Genomic DNA, 18640 nt, shown 5'->3' on the forward strand with positions numbered 1-18640 from the left:
TAGAAGTGGAGGAATTTTTTGAGGCTTTAGAAAAAGCAACTGACACAATGAAAAAGGAAAAGTTGGTCCTTGTTGGGGATCTAAATAGCAGAGTAGGAAATGATTGTGAGACATACAAAAATATTTTGGGAAAATTTGGATAAAAGAGCAAAGCTAATTATAATGGCAAATATCTGTTGGATTTCTGCTCAGGACATGGACTGGTTATTACTAACACCATGTTCCAACATAAAAATGTGCACAAATTCACATGGAGAGAAGAGGCAAGGAATAAGAAAAGTCTCATTGACTATGTTATTGTTGATAGTGATGTTTTCTCCCTGGTGCAGGACACCAGAGTGTACAGAGGATTTGAAATTGGAAGTGATCACTATTTAGTCTTGAGCAGGATAAAATTGAATTTCATATTGAAAAGAATAACATGTAAGAAAGTTTTAAAGCGAATAAAAGTTAAGCAGCTCTCAGATGTGAACTGTAGGCTAAAATACAGAAAGATTATTGAAAAGAAAATGAAAGAGTTTGAGAACAGGAATCAAACCTTGGAGATTCAGTGGCAAACTCTGAAGAAAACATTGATTGATTCTGCCAGAGAGGCATGTGGTGAGGTTGTGTGCAAGGATAAAAAAAATCAGAACTCCGTGGTGGACACAGGAAGTTAAAGAGGCAGTGAAGGAAAAGAAGAAAGCATATCAAAAGTTCCTAGCAAATAAGGCAGCTTTTACTCTTACAGAATACAGAGACAAATGTAAGAAAGCTAAACAGTGTGTAAAACTAGCTGAACAAAAGTCATGGAAGGACTTTGGCATGAATATAAAAAATAAATATCAAGAAGGTGGCAAAATATTCTGGGGGTTGTTGAAGAAGCTTAGGAATGGAGGAGAGAGTGCTGTAAAAGGAGTTAGAGATGATAAAGGTGACATGAAAACAGGAGAAAAAGATATCCTTGAAGTATGGAGTGATTACTTTGAAAAACTGCTAAATGAAACAATCAGTAATGACAGCACAGTGGGAAAAAAAAAAAAAAAAAACTGACCAGGCATGCAGTCAGGTGTACATATCCATACTTGAAGTAGAAAAAGCCATCAAAGGCTTGAAATGTGAAAAGGCAGCAGGAGTAGATGATATTCGACCAGAAATGCTGAAGTATGGTGGTATAAGTCTTATAGTGGCTGCACTGCATAGTTCAGAAAGCCTGGACAGAGGGACGAATTCCCGATGATTGGAATAGAGCTCTCATAGTACCCATATATAAAAAAGGCAAATAAAACAGAATGTGAGAATTACAGCGGTATTTCCCTACTGAGTGTTCCTGGCAAAATCTATGCAAGTATACTTGAGAAACGGTTGAGAAGAATTGTGGAAGAAAAGCTTGGTGAAGAACAAGCTGGATTCAGGCCAAACAGAGGCTGTCAGGATCAGATCCTGACAGCCTCTGTTTGTTTTTCTCAGATCTTCACTTTACAACAAATAGTCGAGAAAGCATGGGAATATAACAAAGATCTGTATTTAAGTTTTGTCGATCTGTAAAAGGCATATGACAAGGTGCCAACAGAGAAGCTATTCAATACGCTGCAGTTATATGGTGTCAATGGGGCATTATATCAAGCAATACTTAGTCTTTATTTGAGTTGTAAGTCAGCAGTTAGAATTGAAGGAAGTACAGGAAGATGGTTTAATGTTAAAATTGGTGTCAGACAAGGATGTACATTATCCCCTCTGTTATTCATTATGTATATGGATCACATTATGAAGGAAAGTGATATTAAACCTGATATCAAAATTGGAGATGTTAATGTCAGCTCTTTGCTTTATGCAGACGATGTTATACTTCTAAATAAATCTGCTACAAGTCTGCAAGATTCTCTGACTAAATTGAATAGCTGTTGTAATAGATATGGTATGAAGGTCAGCAATAAAAAGATAAAGACAATGAAAATAGGCAGAATTATTGAAAATGTCAACTGTGTTGTGAATGGAGAACCTGTGGAACAAGTAAAACATTTCAGCTACTTAGGCATGATTTTTACTGAAGATGATAAATTAAATATTGAAATAGACAACAGACTGGTATGGTAGGCAGTCAATTGAATAAATTCATATGGAATAAGAGAGAAATTAGTCCGAACACTAAATTAGCTGTATACAAGACAATGTTCAAACCAGTTTTAACTTATGGATCTGAGAGCTGGGTCATAGGTAAAACACTTGACCATAGACTAAAAACCGCAGATATGAGAGTCCTGAGAAAGATTAGAGGTGTGAACAGATGGCATCAATGGTAATATCATATTAAAAATGAGGATATTGGGAAAGAACCTAACATTGTCAGCATCCAGGAATGCGTTAGCAGAGCAATCTCAGGTGGTACAATCATTTAAACAGAATGGCGTGGAAAGATTAGCAAAACAAGTGTTCTCTGCCAGTTTGGCAGGAAAACGACCCAGAGGAAGTCCAAGATATAGGTGGATTGATACGGTACAAAGTGCCTTAGACGATAGAAATATAAGATCTGATAATGTTGGAGTCTTGACAAGTAACAGACTGATTTGGAGGAAAATTGTAGATAGGAAGTTAGTAATGATGTAATTTTTTCATGTAGTACTGTCATATCCTGTACACCCCTTGAGGGTACATGGCAGGAATTTGATGATTATGATGAGCTACCCATCCCTTGGTAATGAAAACTAGTGGTGTTGCCTTAGGTTTTTATCTTTTGTTAATCACTATTTTCAGCCTAATTTTCTCATAACTGTAAGAATGCTATTTGGGGAAACAAATACACTTGATCATGTTTTGATGAAAAATTTGCAGATCTTGTTCCTTATGATTACTCTCTACTGACACCATTCTTTGATCAACTTATTAACGTAACTCCTCAGATCCATAAGTAAAATTCAGTTTAAATACTTCATACTGGTGATTTGGTCATTTGTTATATAAAATTTATGGAGACAACTACTGTTTTAGACTAATAACTTCAAAAAATTATTACTTGACATTTTGACCTTCATATTAAGGTTGAGGGATACAGTGTTTTTGTGCTTGCATGCACAAACTGCACAATGATTTGCTACAGCATGCCTGCTTTGGTCAATTTAATGCTTAGATCTATTAACCTTAGCTGATCTCTGAGAAACATACCAATATTATTAGCTGTATTCCTATCTTCAAATTTTTCTAAAATTTTATTTCCATCTGCTATTCATTTTCTACTAACTAGTTAGGTCTCTGATAGGAACCAGCTTTTCTTTTCCTTTATGCCAGCTATTTCTCCCTCCCTGAGAATGACAAGATCAACATCTAAGGCATTGGCTATAGAAAATATTGGAGCATTATTTGGACACCTGAGGTTTTGTGAATGAAGAAGTGGAAGAAGGGAGCATACTACCATCAACAAAGCAGTGAACATTGGATGCTAGCAAAAGATGTTCAGGATGAAGGGTTGTAAGTGAAAGCACTCCTGGGGTACTCCAGTATCACTGGAAAAAAATCAAATTATCCACTGTGACAAGCAATAACCAGGCTGGCAATTCACTCATGAAGAGTAAGAAGGAGACCACAAAATGGTAGCTTTGTGAGGACATGACACCTGATTCATTCAAATGCCCTGAAATATCAAGAGTGACCATGAGTTTCTTTCTCTACCCACCTCATCAATAGCCACTGTCAAAAGGTGGATGAGAGATCTGCTGTGCAGTGAGTGGTGGAATCCATATTAGTGATCATAAAAAATGAATGCCCTATATAGTAAAGTAGTTAGCCATCAGTGCATCTTTTTTGTTTTTCTTTGAAAGCATTGAAGCGATAGTCTGATGGCCAACTCCTATCTTCCCTTTTAAAAACAGGCTGAATTAAAAAAAAAAAAAATGCTGCCAGATGACTTGTAAAGATGATATAGGATGGGTGTTAATTCTGGAGCACAAGCTTTTAGTACAATTAGAGGGATACCATCTCAGCCAGGCGACTTATTAGTATCAAGGCTTGAGTATTTTTCTAGTGTTGCTCTGTGATAGACCAGTGGAGGCATACTATGGGTAATTGATAGAATGGTAGGAGATTTTCTCCAGTCCTTCGATAAGAGCCAGAGGAAAAGATTGATGACAAGATATATCCCATTTCCAGGAATTGTCAACACTATATCATTAGGATGAGAAAGGAATGAAAGGAGAGAAGCAGTGCCCAGAAAGAGACCAGAAAGCTTCTCACTATTTAAGCAGAATGCAAACTTGATCCTCAATCATCTTCTCTGGATATGTTAATTTTCCTACAGTTATGGGCTGCATTGCAAGCTGAGTGCAAAACTGGAGTTCCCAACTTGAGTTACTGATGGAAGAATCGTGGCTTATATAGGGGGTTGGGGGATTTAGATTGGAATGAAGAATAACAGCACTCATTTTAGCAAGAATAATTTGTCATTTGATTGGAGCAAGTGCTGGACCAGAATAATAGAAGAAATAATCAGATTATAGAAAAGAGGCAAATTCCAAAGCTCATCCTAACCAATATCTTTTGAAGTGCCACAGGACCAATGATAGCAATTATTAGAAAAAGGACATTCTGTAAGGATATGCGTGTGTGTGGGGGGGGGGGGGGGGAAGAAAAGACTATAGTCAATTGCCAAGACCTGGAGGGAAACCTGACCAAGAAAATGTCCAAGGTGCTGGGGACTGATGAGCACCATTGACATTCCAATGACCATCCTGCACCAGATCGTTACCAACAAAAATAATTTTGTTATAAATAAATTTGAAATAATCAGAGAGAACCTAGCTGGACTCCTTTTCACCCACCTTGACCTGAAGTTAAAGAAAGCAGACCAGCAGCCTGAATTGCAGATGTTAAAATCCCCAAGGAAGACCATATCACTATTTGAACAATGTGCTCTCATCCTCAGAGATAATCAAAAAAGGTCAGAACCATGAGCTGTGGAGGAAATCCTGATCCAACTAGGTCTAGATAACCTTTATCATGGGATATCACATCTAACAAAGGCATATATTCTGCCTTTATGAAAGGTAGTATGTATGCCTTATGCATGATGTGAAAAATTGAGCTGAGTTGTAATGGATGCCAGTTGAGGTTCAATGAATAGCAGATCAGATTTGTCTAAGTGGTGAACACTTAGACAAATGTGATGGATAATCTGTGGAATAATAGGAGAAATTTATAAAGTAGGAGTATGCAGAGTGAAAGACTTGTGGATATAGTTCACACAGTGAATGATCAGACTTTGTGTGACCCTGACAGTACCTCCTGTAAGCTGCTGTATTCAGCAGCATACAGGGGCACTGTCATCCCAGGTACAATCTGGCAAACAGTAATAGCATTATTCACCACACATGTTCAGGAAGTCTCTTGAAGCATTACAAATGGGTTTGGTCATGTGCACTATCTAGCAGCCAGCCTGCAGAAACTACTGCTGTATCCTCAAATGGAGGGGATTCTGGCTTTTTAGTTAATTGTGGTATGGAGAGAGAGTGCACAGCAAAGCTATCACCAGTACTAAATGTGTGAAGAAAGGTTGGGAGCAAACCATAAATCCTACTCTAGAGATGAAACATAATTGCTGTTACTTCGTGTTTCTAATAAGCAGTTTGTAAGGAGGAGAATAGTTTTTTCTTTGTGTTAGCTTTTTTAGAACTTTTTTTGGCATAAACATATTTCATAAACACACTGAATAAACCAGAAATACCCTCCCTTAGCTATAACCATCATCTATAAACAACTTTTTAATATTATAAAACACAAATTTATTAAGTATCAGATTCTATTTCTGCACTCATCTCTTACAAGGAAAATTTAGAATATCCCTAAGATTTAAAATTAACCAAATTAGGTGCTAAGAGAAATCTCCAGGAATCTTTGAGTTCAACTCTTGGATGATAAAAGTATTAATTAACTTTATTTGCAAAGAATAAATCAAAAACTAGATCAAATAAAAGAAAATGATGATATAGAGATGGAATGAAATAATTTAAAAAAATGTATGAATAAATGTAGCAACAGAATGTCTTAGAACAAAAAGTAAATGAAAGGGAAGAAAGGGAATAAGAAACTATGATAAACATTGAAGAAATAATCGGACAAGAAAAAGTATATAAACAATAGATAAACAAAATCACTAGAAGCAAAAATTAAATACCAAAGAGCAATAGCAAAAAAAAAAGAGAAGCATGGGATAACTTCATAGCAAAAGTGGAAAGAAGTCTTCAAGTAAAGAGACCAAATACGTTCAAAATTCTACGGAATATGAATAAGGAGGTAAAAGAAAGTGACACTTGAAAAATCAGAGAGAAAACCTAGCTGGACTTCTTCCAAAACTTATGGCAAGATAGTAACAAATCTAAAACTGACATAATGCTAACTGCCAACAACAATGGAAGAAATCCAACAAGCAATACAGCAGAACAAATCAGGAAAATCCTCTGGAGAAGATAGAATAAATATTGAAATATAAAATATGCAGGCATCCTATTCATGAAAAGACTTAAAATTATTTAACAATATCAAGCAGCAAGGAAAATTTTCAGAAAGTTGGAATAAGGCAGTTATCATCCCAATATATAAAAAATGTGCCTCCAAATATACAGTATAAAAAAGGTGATTAGTGCAACTGTGAAAACTACTACAGAGGAATAAGTCTGCTAAATACCTGTTATAAGCACAATATTAACATCAAAACTTAAATCGTATGGAGAAGATAAATTTTGTGAAGAACAAAATGGCTTCTGAAAAGAACAATCATGAATTTATCCAGCTTTTCCATTAAAAATCTTAATGGAAAACACAACACAACATTTGCAGACTATCAGAAAGCCTTTGACAGAGTCTTAAGGAACAAACTGTGGACCATACCCAACAATCTAAACATTCCAAATCAGCTGCTTGCTGCAATAACTAACATGTATCAAAACAACCAAATTGCTGTAAGAATCAATTTTTAAAAAAAAAAAAAGTTACAGAATATAATTCAATAAACAGAGGGATCTGTCAAAGATGCTCAGTGTCACCACTCTTATTTAACATCTATATAGAAGAATTAATAAAGAAATGGAAGAAAAATGTAAAAGTCATTTAAACTGGATCGTGGAACTATACTTAATAGCCTTTTGTTTGCAGATGATCAAATAATCATAGCAAAAAGTGAAGATGAATTTCAAAAATCAATATATGCCTTAAACATAAGTGCAAAAAAATCATCAAATTCCTGACATGTACCCTCAAGGGGTGTACAGGATATGATAGTACTACATGAAAAATTTACATCATTACTAACTTCCTATCTACAATTTCCCTCCAAATCAGTCTATTACTTATCAAGACTCCAATATTATCATTATCAGATTTTATATTTCTATCATCTAAGGCACATTGTACTGTATCAATCCACCTATATCTTTGTCTTCCTCTGGGTCGTTTTCCTGCCAACCTTGCAGAGAACACTTGTTTTGCTAATTTTTTCTCGCCCATTCTGTTTAAGTAACCATACCACCTGAGATTAGCTCTGCTAACGCATTCCTGGATGCTGACAATCTCAAGTTCTTTCTTAATATCCTTGTTTTTAATATGATATTGCCATTGATGCCATCTGTTCACACCTCTAATCTTTCTCAGGACACTCATATCTGTGGTCTCTAGTCTTCCGCCTAATTTCTCTCTTATTCCATATGAATTTATTCAATTGACTGCCTACCATACCAGCTTTGTTGATTCTGTTGTCTATTTCCATATTTAATTTACCATCTTCAGTAAAAATCGTGCCTAAGTAGCTGAAATGTTTTACTTGTTCCACAGGTTCTCCATTCACAACACAGTTGACATTTTCAATGATTCTACCTATTTTCAGTGTCTTTGTCTTTTTATTGCTGACCTTCATACCATATCTATTACAACAGTTATTCAATTTAGTCAGGGAATCTTGCAAACTTGTAGCGGATTTATTTAGAAGTATAACATCATCCGCATAAAGCAAAGAGCTGACATTAACATCTCCAATTTTGTTATCATGTTTAATACCAATTTCCTTCATAATGTGATCCATATAGATAATGAATAACAGAGGGGATAATTACATCCTTGTCTCACACCAGATTTAACATTAAACCATCTTCCTGTACATTCTTCAATTCTAAATGCCGACTTACAACTCAAATACAGACTAAGTATTGCTTGATATAATATGCCATTGACACCATATAACTGTAGTGTTTCCAGATCGACAAAACTTAAATACAGATCTTTGTTATATTCCCATGCTTTCTCGACTATCTGTCGTAAAGTGAAAATCTGATCCTGACAGCCTCTATTTGGCTTGAATCCAGCTTGTTCTTCACCAAGCTTTTCTTCCACAATTCTTCTCAACCATTTCTCAAGTATACTTGCATAGATCTTGCCTGGAACACTCAGTAGCGAAATACCTCTGTAATTCTCACATTCAGTTTTATTTCCCTTTTTATATATGGGCACTATTGGAGCTCTACTCCAATCATCGAGAATTCATCCCTCTGTCCAGGCTTTCTGAACTATGCAGTGCAGCCACTGTAAGACTTTTATACCACCATACTTGAGCATTTCTGGTCGAATACCATCTACTCCTGCTGCCTTTCCACATTTCAAGTCTTTGATGGCTTTTTCTACTTCAAGTACGGATATGTATTCACGACCGTATGCCTGTTGAGTGTTTTTTTACCACTGTGCTATCACTGCTTGTTTCATTTAGCAATTTTCGAAGTAATTACTCCATACATCAAGGATATCTTTTTCTCCCATTTTCATGTCACCTTTATCATCTCTAACTCCTTTTACAGCCCTCTTTCCTCCATTTCTAAGATTTTTCAACAACCTCAAGAATATCTTACCACCTTCTTGATGTATATTTTCTATGTTCTTGCCAAAGTCCTCCCATTACTTTTGTTTAGCTAGTTTTACACAGTGTTTCGCTTTCTTACATTTGTCTCTGTATTCTCTAAGAGCAAAATCTGACTTATTTGCCAGGAACTTTTGATATGCTTTCTTCTTTTCCTTCACTGCCTCTTTAACTTCCTGTGTCCACCATGGAGGTCTGATTTTTTTTGTCCTTGCAGACAATCTCACCACATGCCTCTCTGGCTGAATCAATCAGGATTTTCTTCAAGGCTTGCCACTGAATCTCCAAGGTTTGGTTCCTGTTCTCAAACTCTTTCATTTTTTCTTCAGTAATCTTTGTGTGTTTTAGTCTACAGTTCACATCTGAGAGCTGCTCAACTTTTATTCATTTTAAAACTTTCTTACATGTTATTCTTTTCAATATGAAATTCAATTTTATCCTGCTCAAGACTAAATAGTGATCACTTTCAATTTCAAATCCTCTGTACACTGTGGTGTCCTGCACCAGGGAGAAAACATCACTATCAACAATAACATAGTCAATGAGACTTTTCTTATTCCTTGCCTCTTCTCTCCATGTGAATTTGTGCACATTTTTATGTTGGAACATGGTGTTAGTAATAACCAGTCCATGTCCTGAGCAGAAATCCAACAGGTATTTGCCATTATTATTAGCTTTGCTCTTTTATCCAAATTTTCCCAAAATATTTTTGTATGTCTCACAATCATTTCCTACTCTGCTATTTAGATCCCCAACAAGGACCAACTTTTCCTTTTTCGTTGTGTCAGTTGCTTTTTCTAAAGCATCAAAAAATTTCTCCACTTCTATCTTAGTAGAACCTTCTGTGGGACCATAGGCACAAATAAGTCTCATTGTCCAGTTCCCCATTCTCATATTTGCCCACATCACTCTACTTGAGACTGCCTGCCAATCAAGAAGATGAGGCTCATATTTTGTGTTTAATACTATGGCTACTCCTTTTCCTTGATTGTCATTGCCTGAATATAACATTTTGTATTTATTGCTCAGAAAGATCTCACCAGTTTTTGTGTTTTTTGTTTCAGTCACCTATTATGTCGATCTGGTACTTATCTAATTCCTCAGCTAGCTCCATTTCTTTGCCATTGAGGCTTCTTATGTTGATAGTACCGATCTTTAAGTTTGGTGATGTTGAGTTGGTGTGTGTTTTCAGATTTGTTCCAGTAGCTGGCTGTTCGCCCTGGTTTCCTGGCGAAAACAACGGGGGCCTTGTTTAACTGAGCGATGCCCCAGCCGGCATGAAATTTTATCATGTTGTTCCATCATTTTTTATTTTGCAAAAAAATTTGGAATGCAAATATCAACAGGCAAAACTAAAATCATGGCTTTTGAATGACCATTTCCATTCAGAAATAAAATCCTGATTGAAAATTAGAACAAATTAACTGTTTCAAATACCTTGGATGTTCTGTATCATATATAAAAGAAGCTGACATTGAAATCAAAATTTCAAATTTTCTCAAGATAACTGTTATGATCAGTAATATTTTCTAACCTAATCAGAGTTCAAAAGCATACAAGAATAAGAGTTTATGAAATTTTGCAAGACCTTTTCTATTGTACAGAAGTGAATTATGGACCATAAAAACTGCAAAAGAAGAAAAAATAATATAAACTGGAGAAATGAAATTCCTCCAAAGGACAGCTGGCTATACTCTCTAGGATATAACATAAAGAACTAAAAATATTCAGTAATGGATAAAGTATATAATTACTGAAAGAAGTGGATTGAATATATCAAAAGTATCAGAGGTTCAAGACTACCCATAAATACTTCAATACCATCCGTTTGGAGGATAGAAGTCATTAATGACCAAGGAAAAGTTGGAATGAGACCAGAACAGACTACCTGGCCTAAATCTCTGAATGGATGATGAAACACAAATTGCCCAACCATTTGAGTGCCATTCTAACTTAATGTCTCATGAGTGCTTCCTGAAAATTCTGCCCTCAGTATACAAAGAAAGCAATCAGATTGCTTAATGACCAGAATAACTCATTCCAGTGAGCACAACACATCTCATCTGTGGATCCCAAATTTCAAAACCATACACAATGCATGCCTTAACCTAATCTACTGCTCTTGTTACTCTGCTGTAAATGGCATCCAGAGTAATCTGATAAACAAGAACATCTCTTAAATCCATACTGCTGGCCTGAGTTCTTATCCCTAAATCTTAACCACTGAAGAAATGCAAACTGGCCTATAGTTTTGATAACTCTATTCTGCCACCGCTCTTGTACGATGGCACTATCGTACCCTTCTTCCACTCTCCAGGAAGGAACTTTCCCCCTTGTAAGACTTTCATTAAACTTTATTGACAGCTTTTTTGGTATTTGGAATAAATCCTCTTCATTCATTTCTAATGCCTCACCCCTCCATAAATCCAGGATGGAACACTAATAGTGATCATTAAATAGTTCAACTGTGTCATCTGCCTTGGTCATCCAAGTCCTGCTGGCCACATAACAAAAAAATTCCTTGAGATTCTGCTTGGATTGTAGCATCAGCCGTTATTACTCTATTTTCTCTTTGTTAGTTGCCTTCCTAACACAAAGAAACAAGAAGAAAGTTATCATTGGTTATATTCTCAGTGGCCCTCGTACACATTGGTTTAGAGAAATTTGAAATAGGAAGGAATTGCTTAGTTTCAAGGATAAAAACAAATATTGTGCATTAAATGTTCAAGAAATTTGTTGAATGCTCCTCTATTGTGAACTGCAGACTTAAATATGCAAATTTCCCTATCATTGCTGGGGTATCCTAAAAATTAAGGCTCTGTATTTTCACCTACTCATGTACATAATGATCCTCTTGCACTGACACTCAATGTCAGTTGGATGACAACACTCAATGGAGTGTACTGTCAGCAAAGCTGATGACTGTATACTATTCCCCCCCCCCTTTTTTTTTTTAACAAATCTTGTATTACATAATCATCTGAAGCTCACAAAAACACAGACTTGTCTTATCTTGCAAGAAAGATCTTGCTTCCCTTTCCCTCACACTACTTTGGATAATATCCAGATCTCCAAACATCACATTTCTCTCTGCTTGGACGAACTTTCACCTCTGCCCTTTTCTGCCACAGATATCGTTCAGCATTGATGATGCCCTTTGATGGGAAAGATTGCACAAAAAGTTCATCCAACTGTGTCTTAAACAGATTCAGTGTGTCTACATTCACAATGCATTCCACTCTCCATGTAAAGAATCTTCTTACATCCCCCAGTTTTCAGGGATGGCTTCTTGTTCTATCCCTTTCTCTCAATCTATGGAAAATCTCTTCCATGTCAATCTGATAACAATCCCTGACTAGCTTATATGTCTTAATCATATCCCCCCACCTCCTCCAATTCACGATGATTTGCAAATTCCATTCTCTCAATCTGTCCTCGTACTGCACATTCCAAAGACCACTGACCACCTTTGTGAATCTTCTCTGGATCCTTTCTAATATATCCTCATCACCATGAAAACCTGGTGACCAAATTTGTGCACTGCACAATAATCCATTTGAGGCCTGATCGAGGCTTGTACAATAACCTCTATTTCTACATGTCAGGGTCTTTTGCATCATTGCCACTATCCGATATGACATCTTCACAACTTGAGTAATGTGGTCCCTGAATTTCATGTCCTTGTCCACTACCACTCCCAAATCTCTCATTACCTCTACCTCCTTGCAAGTTTCCCCACCAAGTATATACTTTGCATCCCATCGTTGCTTATGAAATTTCAAAACCTTAACACTTCGCAGCATTGAACTGATAGTTCCACTTGCCTGTGCATTCATGCAATCTATTTAACTTCTCCTTAAATCATCTGCAAACAGCTACATATCACCAGTTAAACACTTCCCCAAATCATTAATATACAAATTTAAGAACAATGGTCTCAAAACTGACTCCCTGCAGCACACCACTAGTGTGCCTCAGGGGATTTTCCTCTTTTTCACCTTTTTGATACTTATCTGACATCCAGTCACTGATCCCACTCATAAGTCTGTTATCTAGTCCCATCTTTCAATTTATTTAACAGCTTATCATGTGGCAGTCTATCAAAAGCTTTTGCAAAATCTAAGTAGACCACTGTATGAGGTGGGGGGGGGGTCTGATAACAAATGTTCTGATAAACATCTAGAACAAAAATGGTAAAGCAATTGATATAATCACAAGAAAGAATATACAAGGATATAAGAACAAGTCATTTTCATAACTCTGCTACTAGTAGTATGTTCTTTCTTGTCGTTATATATCAGTTGCTTTAATATTTTGTTCTAGATGTTTATCAGAACTATCTAGCACCCCCCCCCCCCTATATGCATCTTCCTTGTCCAAGACACTTGTCACTTTGTTATAGTATATAAGTTAGAAAAACATGATCTCCCTTTAACAAACCCATGCTGATAAACACAGAGCATATTGCTGTTATCAACCCATTTTACTTCTTACCAGTTTCTTTAATATATACCTTTACCACAACTCTAGATATAACAGGCTGCTTTATAATTTGAATCTACAGCCTTATCACCACCTTTATGCAGTGGATCTATTTTACCTTCTTTCCACTCTCTTGGAATCTGTGCTGTTGTGAGACTTATTAAACAGGCTTACCAGTGCTACTGCCAATTCCCTGGAACATTCCTTTTAAGCTGTGTAGTGATATCATCAAATCCTATTGCCTTAATAATATCAAGGTTATTTTTTCAAATACCTCCTGCTCACTCATAATTAAGCCATCCTTTTAAGTGTAGAGAACATAAGAGAGACCATCCTCTCCTATGTTCTCTACACTTAAGTTTCTCATGATTTCAACCTGATGAGGATGAAACACCCTTACTTCATCTCCATAATTCTACGTAATGATTGGTATAGTGTGTTGGCTAGTAAAATAAGGTTATCCATTACTTGGTACTAATGTGTTACAGGTTTCCAATCTTTATTGGAAATTGGGTGATATAGCAGTTCTTCAGTGGGAATCAGATTGCATTATGTTAATGCCAGTAAAATCATTTTATTTCATACTAATCTTTTCATCATTTTTATATGTATCCTCAGGGAGATATGTAGTGCTAGCCTTTTTTTGCCCTCTTATCCTTGACTAGACTAGTTTTTGACTGTTCATACTTCTTTCATTTCATCCTCCTCTTTCATACACCTAACCTTGTATTGCTTTTCAGGAAATATGTTCTTTCACATCAGGTCTGCTTTTGAATAACTGTTAAATTAACCTAGCAGTTCTAAATGTGCCAGACCACCACATCTGAGATGGTATTAAAAAGAAAAAGAAATTGTGTGTGTGCAAGTACACAGAAAATGTGCAGTTAGGATTGCTTCTTTCTCATACTGACTCATTCAGGTTTTGCTACATGCATTGTTACTGTTCCTTAGGTGCTACCTTTCATCTGCATTTACTATACATTATAACCCATAAATTATATTGTTCTTCCTCTTTATTTTTATCTAAGTGTGGATTTCACATGCAGTTTGCACATAAAGTATCAAGAGATGGTTGAAACATTCTTTCCACTGGGAAGGAAAGTAAATTATAGACAAGAAGTTATATTTTTTAATTAATAACTGGAGAAAACAATGTAAAAGTAAAAAATACCATGATAAAATCAATGAGTAGTTTCATACAGCCTTATTGCATACTTCTTCAGATTGAGACAAATATAAACATTTCTGAATTACAAACATATTTTGATGCAACATGTGACAAATGTTGAACATAGAAAAGAGATATCATATACGCAAACTTTAAAGTTTTGTTTTATGTTATATTTGTGTTTTGCCTCAATCTGAGGAAGTATGAAATAGGGCTGCATGAAACTAGCCATTGATTTTATTAGTGTTTTTTTTTTAATGAGTTTCTCCAGTTATTAATTAAAAAAGTATGGATACAAGGCATGGGAAACTCTTTAAGAAGTTGTATTCTTGTTTTTATCCTCATTTTTAGCTGTGTCAGATAACAAGCATGTTTATGAAATATTTTCAACTGGGCTACTGGTATATTAGAGCAGTTAACTTTTATATCATTCTAATATCTCATAATGTACAGCACACATTATATACATGACATTACATACCTGAGAAGGAAGCATGCTGTGTATTATAGAATATTAGGACAATTTAATGTGAAGGTACCTGCCTCTCTCTCTCTACATGTGCACACAAATAGCTTTGTTCTGAAATTTTCAGGTGTGCATGCGCACGCACACATTTGTTTATGTTTGGGTAAAATAAGGAGATGGAAACAAGAATATAATTTGTCAAGTATAATTTAGTTTTCTTCCCCCCCCCCCCCAAAAAAAAAGTGCATTACCCCAGAAATAGATTATTCTAAGCTTAGATGGATTTGAAGTTTATACATATAGTAACCAGGTGGGTGAAAAGCATGCCAGGTTTTGTGTTAGAGGTTGAAGAAGCAATTCATGTGATATGTTTGTGCCAGGAAAGACTAAATGCCAATCTGAGAGGAGTGATCTGATCAGTTAATTCGCATTATCAAGGGTAAAGAATGAATTGACATCCTTTTTTGTGGAGGGGGAAATAAAAAGACTATTTGCTAGCATCCAAGAATAGCATAAAGATCTGTTTGTCACACTGGTTGCTAAAGTTCTTGAAGTTTGAACACCAAGATTTGTCAAATGAGGTGAAGGTATACAGTATACTAATTGGTTAATGAGAGAAGGTTATTTATGTATTAGAGGGTAGGTGATGGAACAGAGCACTGGGGAAACTTGTATGGGTGAAGTCTGAAAAGAGAAAGCCACTGTTGTTGTTGTTGTGCAGTGATCAGAGAGAGGGAATCCAGTTGCAGAACATGGAAGGCAGACTATTGAAAGTATGGTACTAGACAACTTAGATTTTCTGGAAATGTCAAGAGCTACAACACGGGTTTCTCCAGATCACTTTTTTAGTAGCACATATTTAGAGCTGGGCAATGTAGATTAGATCTTCTGTGGACCAAGAGTGGTGTAATCCATAATGGTGGTCATTGATTAGATAGTGGATCTTCAGTATTCAATTCTTAGAAGTTGATGGCTTTCTCCATGCACCAAGTGCAATGGGTTGGTAGGTGGATGGCACTTTATTTCCTTGTCTTGGAATGGACTGAATATCGACTTGTTTCTATACAGAGTGAGAGTATAGACATGCATTAGTTGGCAGGTCTAAGAGGTCAACTACATGTAGGACTTAGCTATTTGAAATAGGTCTCGTCTTCCTTACTTATTTGTTGATCAGTTGCATAAAACGTTGTCAGCATAATTCTGTTCTTTCAATATAATTTCGTGCACTTCTATATGTGGTGCTTAGATGTCTAGCTTAATTTCTTCTATTTGCATTTGTAATTGTAATTTGCTGTATCTAAATAATTATTTTAAAAAATATATATTGTATTCAATATAAGTAATGTGGTAAACTTTTTTTGATTTTGATATGCATTCTGTATATATTTCAGATATAATCCTGGAAGGCCAACAGATTTTGACAGTGCCAAGAAGTCTCCGAAGGGTTCTCAGTCAAGTGTAGGAAAAAGCAGCCCAGTTTAATTTAGTGTGGGTCACTTAAATCGAGTGACCCTTTCACAGTCCTCTGTCAGTTTCCAAAGGCCACCCTTGTATGGACATTTGAAAACTACGTCCAAGTGAAAGCTTTACACGTTTGTTTTTACATCTGCTGAATATTGTAAGAATATTGTTGAAATGCCAGAAAGACTTTCTACCCAAATCACTGGTGTGAAGTGAAAGCATGTGTGTATTTTATGTTTGCTCCTTGCTCTCTGTGATTAGGGCCTCTTGTGTCAGGTCCCAACTGAACTTTTCTAAAACGAGTGCCAGAAACTGTAGAAGGAACAATTAGACCAACTGGAAGGTCTGATTTCAGAGAGAAAAGAGCAACCATTTGTTGTCCAGTGTGAAGTCACCAGTATAGCTTTCAGCTTCACAGGTAATGTCTGGACAAGACCATGTGTTCCATTGAGCTGAAAAACAATATCAGTGGCAGGTTCCTTGTTATTTTCACATGTGCAAAACGTATGCATGCAGGGTGTATGTTCATGAATGCGTGAATATTGCGTGAATGTTTATTTTCATTGTGTAATTCAGTTTCATTAGTTTATATAAAAGTTCATTCCTTTTTAAATCATTCCATTCTTTAATCATCGTGATACTTCTCATTTATCTTTTAAAGAACTAAAGACTGATTCTTTAAGTTTTTTTTTTTTTTTGTACAGCCCATCAATAGGACTTTGTTTTATTGTTAAAACTCAGAAAGGTCTTCTATACTATAATTAAATACCCAGTTATTTTATAAACAGTTATAATTAAAAATCCTAATTTTGTTGGAGAAAGCTTCCTGGTAAGGTTATATTGCAATGAAAACTTGAAAGCACCTGCAAAAAACTGATCTGCTTGAAGTTGCATTAAAAAAAAGTAGTCGCTCTTGATAAAAACTTCAGTGGTACATTTTGATTACAACTTTTGTTACTGCTTTTCCAAACATAAGATTTCTGAATATACAAATCCAAAAAAAAAAAAAAAAAAAAATGCAGAAATAGCTTTGTTGACAACTAGCTGCATACCGAGTTTGTTTTTTAAGAAATTTGTTGGGGTGGGGAGGGAGTTGGGGGGAAGGTTGAGAGGTAACCTAGTTTTGAAAGTGTGAATAATTATTCATTGGCTAGTCAGAATAACATAGCTATTTCTGTGTTTGATACTGTATGACCAGTCTGAGTGTATAAACATCAGAAATATCTGTCATTCTTTATACTGCTTATTTGTTTCTTAATCTGTGATGTGTGCAAGGAGAAATAAAGAGTTCTTAAACACTTATTTGCATTGCAATTTTATTTGTCTAATATAATATATATTTTTATCCAAGTAACAAATATAGTATTTTTTCAAATAATTGTTTTTCTATATTTGAGCTGAAAAATCACAGTGTGAGAATACTTAATATGGTAAGTATTTATCACACATCTGTCCACACACAAGTTTTCATCCAATTGAAGGGTATCCTCATGGTGCATATGGGATACTGTGATTGAACATAATTTTATTACTAGTTTCCCATTAACAATTAAATTTTTCTCTGAACCAGTCTGTTAGGATTAGTATTGCCAGTTTTTCGAGCTTCTAAGGCACATTAATCCCCTAGATCACAGGGCTGTCCAACCTTAGGTAATCTGAGGGCCGCATTAAAAGAAAGATTTATCCGAGGGCTGCATCCAATGCATTTTTAGTAATTTAGTTTTTTATGTGCCCCCTCCAAATCCTTGACTGCCCCTGAGGACTGGTTGAGCCTCCTAATGAGGAATTAAGTATATATTTTTTTTTATTGTAGTAGTGTGTTCTCAGAGACAAAAAAACCTAAGTTTCCAGGAGGAAAAAACCCTCTACCTCACTATGAGACAGACTCACCTTTAATCAAAAGAGGGCAGACAAATGTTCCTCATGTCATGGACTGGAATCGAACCCAGGTCTTTCCGACCAAAAGGGCTTTGTCTATCCCGACTGAGATACAGTGAGCAGTAGTGACACAACCTAGATTGCTGAACAAGCGAACAACACTGATTGCGCACTAATCACACGCTCGCGTTCCTCGTGAGCACCTGGAGCACGTGCGTTAGAGAAAAATAGTGTAAGAACGCTTCTTTGACACATCTAATATTTGTAAAACACGTGGGTATATAATGTTGCAAAAACATCAAATAAAATTACCAACATA

The 18640-nt window shown here is 35.8% G+C and overlaps 1 protein-coding gene across 6 annotated transcripts in view; it reads left to right on the top strand.

Moving 5' to 3' along the window:
- Positions 1-17745, top strand: part of Fas2 (neural cell adhesion molecule fasciclin 2) — a 321060-nt gene extending 303315 nt beyond the window's left edge. For all 6 annotated transcript variants that reach the window (XM_090412742.1, XM_090412741.1, XM_090412743.1 and 3 more), the window contains one exon: positions 16374-17745. In XM_090412742.1, the coding sequence (XP_090268868.1) occupies positions 16374-16464 (91 nt within the window). In that variant the 3' untranslated portion in view covers positions 16465-17745. The remainder of the gene's footprint in view (positions 1-16373) is intronic.
- The last annotated feature ends 895 nt before the right edge of the window (positions 17746-18640 follow it).

Source organism: Typopeltis vanoorti, chromosome 23 (assembly GCF_054136105.1).
Source record: "Typopeltis vanoorti isolate ZY-2024b chromosome 23, IOZ_Tvanoo_1.0, whole genome shotgun sequence".
Classification (NCBI taxonomy): Eukaryota; Metazoa; Arthropoda; class Arachnida; order Uropygi; family Thelyphonidae; genus Typopeltis; species Typopeltis vanoorti.